The sequence below is a fragment of the Tympanuchus pallidicinctus genome, unplaced genomic scaffold, assembly GCF_026119805.1.
Source record: "Tympanuchus pallidicinctus isolate F22 unplaced genomic scaffold, pur_lepc_1.0 scaffold14, whole genome shotgun sequence".
NCBI classification, from domain to species: Eukaryota; Metazoa; Chordata; class Aves; order Galliformes; family Phasianidae; genus Tympanuchus; species Tympanuchus pallidicinctus.
Window position 1 is genome coordinate 15,031,435 of NW_026294659.1, and position 10,616 is coordinate 15,042,050.

Below are 10,616 nucleotides of genomic sequence, written 5' to 3' on the forward strand. Positions count from 1 at the left end.
GCACCTCCATGCTGTACTTGGGCATAATGTTTGCCATGCTACATTGCAGTACCTTGTGACAGCTGTTACAGAGAACATTATGCAGTGCACCCTTACCTCAGAGACTGTGCGATACCCACTAGAAAAAGGATTTTTGAGAGAAACCCTCTGCATTTTTCACACTGCTTGCCAATTGGGCAAATTACTTCCACAACCACACACAACAGGTTATTTTTGTGTAAGCATTAGATACAGAGTGTCTGAAATGAGTCCTAAAATGTGCCACTCTAAAGCAAAGCTGGTCTTAAGTTTTGCAAGGGGCTGGTACCCATCCAACACCGCTTCCTTCCCACTATATGTCCGCACCAAGCAGATGCTCTCCATACCAAAGAGAAAGAGCATGTCTGAGCACAAGTCTCCAGGTCTGTAGGACTGCCAAACCCATGCACTCTCCATACGTTTCAATTTTTTTCCAGTCATCTGGTGCAAAGTCTAAGGTGAATTCTGGGTTGTTCTGGGAAGAGATGCTGCATGTTTTTATTACGCAGAGATCAGTGCCTGTCATGATGTCATCTGGAGACAAAAATTGCAGTCCTGCCTCATTAGTGAGATAAGGTGAATGTAAACCAGCTTTTGCTTCCCTCACTCTACTTGTTCCAACAGTCTTCATTAGTTTCAGCAGATGCTTTCCTCCCTTTCCCTGCAAAAACTTAGGCTTTCCCCGCAAACAGACATCAGGTCTTTTGCAGGATTGGAGCCTAAATTTGTTTCTGTTTCTGAATTCCAAGTTGGATTTTGATGCAACTGTTATTTTATATATTAAAATATCAGGTTTCTGCCCACACACAAAATACATGATGTATAACAGACCTTTCAAGACAGCCATTGGAACAGGCCACTTAACTGCGATTTATACCAAAGGAAGAGTTCCTATTCCTTGCTTTTCAGATGGAATTTATATATGACAAAACTGTGAAGGTGTTGCTCCTCAGAAGCTCCAGAATGTACATCTGGTTTCACATGCTGTCATTTAGCCCACAACCTAAAATCATAAGCTGAGTCTCCACAGAGGCTAATGAAAATTACTCCCCTTTGAGCTGCTTTATTAAAATGCAACCTCAAGAATTACTGGCAAGTCAGGAAAGAGGCTTTAATCCAATACTTGTTATCCTCTTCCACAGGTTTTAAATCATTCTCGTTGCTCCCCAGTTTGAGCAAATACACCCTCATTGTTTTTGTAGTCCTGCTGTGACCTTCTGGGAACGTTTTCATCGTGTAAAGCAACCTGCAGCTCCCTACTTTATAAATCTCACTCATTCTGAGTGTTAACACCAGCTAATTCTCTGCTTTAGGAGGAAATCATGTTTGTTTTAGTGAAGAGTCTGCTGGGAAGAAGAATATTTCAATTTAAAATATTTTTTTCCATTTCATAAATTGTCTCGAGTTTTTTTCCCAGTGGGCAATAGAAGCCTGTTTATATAAGCGGAGAGGGAAGCTTGCTTTCCCATTACTTCCACAAAAATACGATTAACAGCGATAACTATGCTAATTATTGCACTAACCGCACTTGGAAGGCACCTTACTGGCTGGAGAGGGAATGCATTTGGGTAATAATTAACTTCTTTTTTCCTCAATTACCTTTTATTAGGAGAGTGGAAGGTGTCAAGGTAAAACAGCTGCATATCTTCCAAGAAAAGCCCATGTTTTCCGAAGGAATTCAAGCGGAGGTGCTTTATTAAGGGAACCGCTCAGGACAAACATTAGCATGGCAAGCACGGCCGTTCAGTTACTTGGCTTCTCTCTCAGTCTGCTCGGCCTAATTGGGACACTAATTGCTACTATTCTGCCTCACTGGTGGCGAACAGCGCATGTGGGCACCAATATTATAACAGCTGTGGCGTACATGAAAGGGCTCTGGATGGAGTGCATCTGGCACAGCACGGGCATCTACCAGTGCCAAGTGCACCGCTCGCAGCTCGCGCTGCCGCCTGACCTCCAGGCAGCCCGTGCCATGATGGTAATTTCCTGCATCCTTTCTGCTCTGGCTTGCGTGATCGCCGTCGTCGGTATGAAGTGCACGCGCTGCGCCAAAGGGACCTCTGCCAAAGCCTCCATCGCGGTCTCTGGAGGGATTGTTTTCATCCTGGCTGGTCTCGTTTGCCTGGTACCCATTTCCTGGACCACTAACGACGTCGTCACAGATTTCTACAACCCACTGCTTCCCCAGGGGATGAAGTACGAGATAGGCCAAGCTCTGTACTTGGGCTTTGTCTCTGCATCACTGACCATCCTCGGCGGTGCCCTGCTCTGCACCTCGGGCCAGTGCAGCACAGACCAGGCTCCAGAGCAGCTGCGGCACTGCAGCAGCAGGACGGCTCCCTCCTGCAGACCACCAACTGCCTACAAGGGAAACCACGCTTCTTCCCTGACATCTGCTTCCCATAGCGGCTACAGATTGAATGACTATGTGTGAGTTCCCTTGAGCTGCCTGTGGGATGCAGCTGCATCAGAGTTTCTGCATGGCATAAGACAAAGCTGATTTTTAATTTATAAGGGTAACAATACAAAGTTTACTGTTGTTTTTTCCTTCCTTTCCTTTCTTTCCATAGAAAGAAAGAATTTGAATCCAGAACTGCTCGCTTCAATGCACGGAAAATAAATGCAAAGAGAACTGTGATACTCCACGGACTGCAAATACCTGCCTACTTCAAGCTGGGGTTTTGCATGCAGGGCAGTTCAAGAGCAGTTTTGCTCCAAAAATAGTGTTTGAGCTTGTAGTTTCTGCCCTGCAACAAGTACGAACTGGCCACAGCTTCTTACTTGAACAGTGTTCCCACAAAAGAAGATGCAGTTTTGCCTAAAATACATTGTAATGGCAAAGCACAGAAGTGATTTCCTGTTGAGTTTCTTATTTCCATAACGTGTGATATCTCACTGTGACAAGTTAGTTGTTTGACTTCTTCACTTTTTTTTTGCAGTGTTCAGAAATTTTAATACTAATAAAACCCATGTATTTGATAGCATGTTGTAGCCAATATTTTAAAAGTTTCTGCAATGTTTTTACCTCATAAAAATAAGATTGCAATACTTTTTTGAAATACAATGGAAACAAACCTTTTCAGTTGATCACAGAGTGATACCATGGTTTGAGTTGGAAGGGAGCTCTAAGATCATCTAGTTCCAACCCCTGCTATAGGCAGGGATACCTCACTCTAGACCATGTTGCTCAAAGCCCCATCCAACCTGGCCTTGAAAGCTTCCAGGGATGGAACATCCACAACCTCACTGAGCAACCTATTCCAGTGTCTCACCACTCTCACAGTAAAGATTTTCTTCCTAGTATCTAGTCTATCAGCTACAGGGTTCTTGAAATATGAGCAATAGAAAAAAAGTACACATTTGATTTTAAACTCCAAATAAAGGTGGAGAAAAAAATAATTAAATAATTTTTAGAAATTGCCACAGAATAGACATTTGATTCCTTAGGAGATATGATTCTGTGGATATCCATGAATTCTGCAGATTACAAAAACAGCTTTTAGAATGCTATCTCCCAAATACCACGTGATTAACATAACCTCTTAGGCTCAGTCCCAGTGCTTTTTGCCTGAGATCTTGAATGAAGATGCATTAAGCATGGGGAAATACTGCCCTGCTGGGCCTTGGCACAAAAAGTAACCTCCACGCTAGAAGAGATTGCACTCAGGGATTGTAAGCACTGCCTTCCAGGAGGAATATAAGATGAAGAAAATCCTGATAAAATGCAATAGTTCACCTTTGTATTCAAACAATTGAGAAAAATAAATGAGCACTTCATATTACAGTGAAGACCGGTACAAAACGTACTACGTGACCACAGTATAAAACCATCAAAACCATAGAAGCCCTCCATTCCTGCTAGCCCCACAGAGTTGTACATCCCTCTGGAACAACATACAGACCAACACACTGACATTTAACAGGGCTGAGAAAAGCACTTCCAACAACTGTGAGGTGGTGCACTTCATTTGGCCAAAAGCCTGTGTGCAGTTACGTTATCACTGGGCAGCGCCTCCAGAACTGGGAGTCTTTCAGCACTTCCCATGTTCTCACCCTGAACCTTCCTTTCCGTGGTTGATTACAGGCCTTTTCTTTAATGTTGATTTGAATTTTGACAGAGTGTTTTTCAGCATCGAAGCCAGTCATCGTCATCACTGCTTTTAAAAAATGAAATGACATTTTAAAGCAATTTGCTGAGAGCAGCAATCACAAAAAGGATGTGGGGCCGGGCTCTGGCACTGGAGTGGTAAAAGACCAGTGTTTTATGAACTGCAGGTATTACATATGATGTGAAAAAAAGATTGTACAGAAACCTCACTAACACTGAAAACAACTTAGTAACAGATTTGGGGATGCAAGGAGTGGATTAAAAAACTGCCTTAGACAATGGATTCTTAGTTACTGTGAAGTAAAATTGCTCATAGTCTATTGCACATTTTCTGGGATGCTTTTTTAGGGGGAAAGGTAGCCTAATAAAAGGTGGCCAGTTACGTAGGGCTTTTTCTGTGTTTATGCTACGGTAGATCTAGCCAAGTGATTATGATATCAACTTTGAACAAGATATTTGGACAGCCATGAATACTGGAACGCAAGTCCAAGTCCAGGAAATGGGCTTGTGTGTCATTAGGTAGTATGTTTGCTATATACTGATAAATTATTTCACTTGCCAAGATGTTTGTGTAGTGGGAATGCTCATGTGTAGTGCTATTCTTACTGCACAAATTCCCAGCCAAATAGGTTACGTGATAGTTGTAAGAACTGGCAAAAATACCTGGAAGTGCTCTGATGTCAATAAAGAAAGTGAAATGGTTTGTTTCACAGGGTGCTGTGAACCAGTGGATCCTATCCCCTGCTAGAATCAACATATGTTTCTGTTTCTTTTTTCTTCTTTTTTTTTTCTTTTTCTTTTTAAGCTGTCATTTGGAGCAGTCTTATCCACTCTAGCAGCATGAAAGGTCTGGCAGCAAGCAAGCAGGTCAGTGAGACCTCATCCAAGGGCTGAATTCCCGGTGCCTTCGCCTTCCTGAGTAACCCCTCAGCCATCAGTGGCATCCAAGTGTAAAAGACTGCCAAGGACAGGCTGAGTTGCCTTGATATTGTTTCATAGAATGTGTGTAACTCTGATTCAGGTCATCACAAACAGCCAAATATAAATAAGGGAACAGAAGAGAAAAAAATTATTTAGTTGCTGCTAGAAATGGGTTAATAGTTCAAGGGAGGAAAATGCATCATTCTTTTATGACTGAACCTGTGGGATTAAAACCATGAGCATCCTTGCCAAACAGTATTCCACCACCTCCCTTCATTTGCAGAAGAAAGATCTGACCAGCAGGCTATAGAGACAGACTGATCTATTGGCATGAAGCCTGGACAGGAGGCAGGCACAGAGGCAAACCTAGGCTCTAGATGCAAGGTAGGTGCTTGGGAAGTGATTAACTTTTTGGTAAAATCAACACACATCAGTCTTTGGCCTTGAAGACACTGTTATGTTCAAACCTGCCCATCTGCACAGTGGAGGCCAAAAGATCATGATATAGAAGGGTTACACAAAGCAGCACCTGGGATATGCAGTGTTGCTCGCAGACTCAAAACTAGACTGGGCAGAGAGAAGCTCTTTGGGTTGACCAGTGTGTTTGTTTTAGATTCTCCACAGTGCCTAGCACAAGCACTGGAGTAATGTATATGGCAAACCATAGGAACAGTAACTTATTTCCTCAAGAAATGCATCTGAGTTAATAATATGAAGAAATGAGTTAGAAGTTCCAGTAGTCTAAGACAAAAGTTATCAGATCATTTCTACAATTAGCTGTTAATTAGGGACTTTCAATTTGTCCGGTTCTGGTGCCTCCAACACAAGAAGGACCTGGAGCTGTTGGACCAGGTCCAGAGAAGGCCATGAAGATGATCAGAGGGCTGGAGCACCTGAGGACAGGATGTGAGAGCTAGGGCTCTTAGCCTGGAGAACAGAACTCCAAGGAGACCTTATAGAAACCTTTCAGTACTTGAAGGTGTCCTACACGAAAGCTAAAGAGGGACCTTTTTTAAGGGCATGTAGTGAGAGGACAAGGGGAAATGGCTTTAAACTGGAAGAAGGTAGATTTAGACTAGATATTAGGAAGAAATTCTTTACTGAGTAAGACAGTGGAATAGGTTGCCCAAAGAGGTTCTGTATGCCTGAAAGGGTTCAAAGCCATGCTGGACAGGGCTTTGAGCAACCTGTTCTAGTGGGAGGTGTTCCAGCCTATAGCACAAAGATTGGAACTAGATGATCTTAGAACTCCCTTCCAACACAAACCATACTGTGATTCTATAATTCTATAATAATTCCATGTATTAAGATTGATTGAAATTTTGTGTACAGAATATCTACAGCTATTTGGCTGCTTACTTTGCTGTGTATCCAGTAAGATGGTTTGTGGAGAAATAGGTTAGAAAGATGGGCAAAGGTAAAGGCCATGAGGCTGAGGAGGTGCTTACAGAACACTCAAACTTTCTTCACCCTAGCTGATCTTCTAAAAGGTATTATTTTTCCCTGTATGCCTTATTTTGCCATGCAGTATGAGAAAGACTTTATTTTTTAATTTGTTTTCTTAAGAAATAGTTCATAAGGCTTAGCCCATGTTCAACCTGGATATTAGGAAACATTCCTCAGCAAGAGCAGTGCTGCAGTGGCACAGGCTGCCCAGGGAGGTGGTGCAGTCACCGTCCCTGAGGTGTTCAGGAGCCGTGTGGATGTGGCACTGAGGGACGTGGGCAGTGGGCGTGGGGGGGTGGGCTGGTGGTTGGGCTGGGGGATCTGAGAGGTCTTTTCCAATTAATGATTCTATGCTTCTATGTATTCCAGTTACCTAGATTTCCCTTTTCTCACTGATAAATGAGTACGTGGTCATGTCAATTCACAGATTATTTCCTGTCTTTTCCTGTTCTTCTTACCATTACACCAGAAGACATGTCTGAATCTAGAGAGGCTAGATCATGACAACCCATAAATCCATAGGAGATCTCTCTTGAAGTCACTAAATCATAGACTATTTCAAGTTGGAAGAGATTCATAGGGACCACAGAGTCCAATTCCTCATGCTGTTACACTTCCTCTCATCCTGCCCAAGCAAGAGATCAAAATAAGATGTTTCCCTTTGCTGAGAAACCTGCCAGTTTTGTAGGATGGTTATTCATTAGCTTTAACATCTGAATGGGCAAAAAATACTCCATAGAACATGGGCAAGATGCACTGAATTCCTTTTTTATTTATTTATTTATTTTTTTTCCCCCGATGAAGGCTTCCTAGGGAAAAATGCTGTTAATTTTATTTTCTAATTTAAGCATGGGGAAGATCCATTCATTTTATTAGCTTGCACCTGAAACAACTTTGGTAAGCAAACTATTAGAAAGTAGAGTGAATAAAAAAAGTGAATCAATGCGCAGATTTGATCTGTTAAGAGAATATGTATATGTACTTTATATATGCGTGTGGACATATAAAACAGTGAAACTCTGGCTCTACTGACTTTACTGAGGTCAGAATTTAACCTATAAGCTTATTATTATTGTCAATACTTCCAAGTCTATTATAGAGCTTTTAACTAAAAGGCCTCCAGAGCAAAGAGAGTCAAAGTCATGGGATTTTTGCCCTGTAAGAACAGCAAGGTAGGAGTTGGAATGGCCATTTCAGAAAGTGTTTAATACTGAGCAGAGCAGCTGTATCCGCTGGAATGTATGAATGAGTCTCCCTTCCACTTGAGTCAAGGACAATCAATTTTATTTTTAAAATGTCATAATTGGTGATATTGATCAACACTCCCTAATGGGGTTGCTTTCGAATCCATACTGGCTTGGGTTATTGCTACTTCCCTTGCAATTCATGCTCAATTAGGCTGCCTGGCTAATGCATGTCAGCTTCGTTTAATCGCTGCTGGGCCTGCAGTGTGAGAAAAGAGCAAGCTGACAGAGTAATCCCGCGCTTTCACTTTTCAATGAGCTGCCTATTTGTCTTATTTGTTCACGTTTTAAGGGCTAAGCAGTTGTTATACTGAAAACACAGAAAAGCGAAAGTCAAGAAGTACTAATAACCCTTGAAAAGCAGAGTGAGAAGACGATTGCTTGTGCAAAGATTGTGCAAAAATTTGTGGTATTTTGAAAATAAAGTGGATTTTGTAATCACAGTGCTATTGAGTAGAATCTGTCTCATAAAAACTACAGAAAGAAATGGTGAGAAGCAAACAACTTCTGTGGGCTACATTGTTGGAAAAATAGCCTGTTTATTTGCTGTTGGGCTGAGGATAATGTGGCAGAAGCAGCTAGGATTAGCTGGCTATCATATCCTTATGGTTGCTTGCTTCCATAATATTTAACATAAATGTTAAGAAATGTTAACTGATTATGAGAAAGGAAGGAAAAGAGAGGTGGCAGCAAGCCATCAAAAAGGAATTGACCACTGAACACATGAGATCTTCAGTCTGTGAAAGCAGTGCCTGCATTTCCCAGTTGTGAACTGAAACAAAGTGAAACCTACGACCAGCAAAGCATCTGGCTGCAGACAGAGGCTCTCAGGGTGTTTCTGTCAAGATCTGAAACCAAACACCAAAGGAAGGAAAACGCAGGTATGAGAAAAGTGAGGGAAAGGAGCTGAAGGGGGCTCTGTGCAGTGCAGTGCCCCCTTTATGGCTGGGCTGCTTGTCCCTGGCTGCCTCCCCACCTCCTGGTGAAAGGTTGGGTTTGCTGAAGAAACAAAGACATCAGAGAAACACGTGGAAGCAGTGCTGTGAGTCCTGGATTTCCAGCTCCTAAACCTGATGCGTACCTGGGGAATCAGCCCCAGGTCTCACCATGAGAGGTAGACTAAGGCTGCATTGTATTTCTTGTTCCTGTCTAATTTTGCAAGTGCGAGAGGTGGATGTTGCTGCACAAATGTCTGCCTGATGCTTAGGGGAGGAAGAATAGTCTATAACATTTTGGGTGCCTTGCTTCCTTGGAGATGAGGGCTCAGCATCAGCAACAGTGCATTTTGCCTGGAGGGAGCCCTGACCTGGGTTGCAGCTGAGTTGATGTCATTGTTCAGAGCTTTGGAGGAACCATCACTCTCAGCCTGCGGATCCCTCTCCTGCAAGAGGCGAGTGGCAGCACCTCATGTCTGCACCTCTGCAGAGCTATGCCCACACCCAACAAAGTTATTGTAGGGGAGCATTAGAAAGACAATATGAAAATAACCTCACACCAGTACATGGCTGCTTGCCACTCTCTGTTTTTCATTGATTTCTTAAGCTTTTCATTTCCTAGACATGACAACCTCCCTCTTGTTCCCTGTTTCCTCTGATCCAGACTTGCCAGTTTCCTTGGCTTACGAGCTTACTTCCCTTCTAGTTTTAAGCTTGCTGAGGGCTGTGCAGAGGACGGAAATTAGAGCAAAGAAAACTGAAACCACTCAAGACAGGCAGGGAAAAAGAAAGCTGTGGGCTTCAGTCTGAGATTTCAGCTTAACAGGGCCAAAAAACATTCCAGTATTCTTACAGAGGCATAGCATTAGTAGAGCATGAAGATGGTCAAATAGTAACAACACTTACAGAGGCCACCTAGAAGTGCTCTGTGATTCATTACTATTGTCTTCAAATAAAATGTTACCTGAACTCTACACAAGGTAATAATTATTTTTTTTTTACTATAGCTAGCTCTCTTCTGTATTTCTCTTCCTGCAAGTTACTGTGTTAGAGCTATCTTGTACAGCTTTCTTATAAAGAAAGGAACAGTGCTATATATATATTTACTAGTATATTTTAACTGTGATATCCTTGCTCAGGAAACCTGGAGATCTTGCATGCATTTAGGACCTAATCCTACAACATTATGGCCAGCATAGCTTTGGGCAGAAGCAAACAGAAAACACCCAAACTGTCAATTCTTGCTCTCTGCACCCAGTTGTTGTGGGCGTTAATTGCCTAGCATGAATCATTTCACAGAATCACAGAATCACAGAATCACAGAATCACTGGGTTGGAAGGGACCTCAAGGATCATGTAATTCCAACTCCCCTGCCTAGCAGGGCCACCAAACGTACACATTCAGATCAGGTTGCCCAGGACCCCGTCCAACCTGGCCTTGAACACGTCCAAGGACGGGGCATCCACAACCTCCCTGGGCAGCCCGTTCCAGGGCCTAACTACTCTCCTTGTGAAGAACTTCCCCCTAACATCCAACCTAAATCTTTCCTCCTTCAACTTGGATCCATTTCCCCTAGTCCTGCTGTTGTCAGCCCTTCTGAAGAGTTTGCTCCCCTCCTGGGTGTAGGTTCCCTTCAGGTATTGATAGGCTGCAATGAGGTCACCCCGCAGCCTTCTCTTCTCCAGGCTGAACAAGCCCAACTCCCTCAGCCTGTCCTCATAGGGGAGGTGCTCCAGCCCCCTGATCATCTTAGTCGCCCTCCTCTGGACCCTTTCCAAGATCTCTATGTCTTTCTTGTACTGAGGGCTCCACACCTGGACACAGTACTCCAGGTGGGGCCTCACAAGAGCCGAGTAGAGAGGGACAATCACCTCCCTCTCCCTGCTGACCACCCCTCTCCTGATGGAGCCCAGGATCCCATTTGCCTTTCGAGCTGCCAGAGC

The 10,616-nt window shown here is 43.2% G+C and overlaps 1 protein-coding gene across 1 annotated transcript; it reads left to right on the forward strand.

Moving 5' to 3' along the window:
- The first annotated feature begins 1,673 nt into the window (after positions 1-1,673).
- Positions 1,674-2,947, forward strand: CLDN14 (claudin 14). Its single transcript, XM_052674044.1, has 2 exons — positions 1,674-2,448; positions 2,589-2,947. The coding sequence occupies exons 1-2, from the start codon at positions 1,745-1,747 to the stop codon at positions 2,740-2,742; spliced, it is 858 nt and encodes a 285-aa protein (XP_052530004.1). The 5' UTR covers positions 1,674-1,744; the 3' UTR covers positions 2,743-2,947.
- Positions 2,948-10,616: the final 7,669 nt, after the last annotated feature.

Excerpts from the sequence above, each read along its gene's own strand:
- CLDN14 (XM_052674044.1), top strand. The coding sequence starts at position 1,745 with ATGGCAAGCACGGCCGTTCAGTTACTTGGCTTCTCTCTCAGTCTGCTC. Across the intron at positions 2,449-2,588 it reads TACAGATTGAATGACTATGT|AAAGAAAGAATTTGAATCCA; the intron begins GTGAGTTCCCTT and ends TTCTTTCCATAG.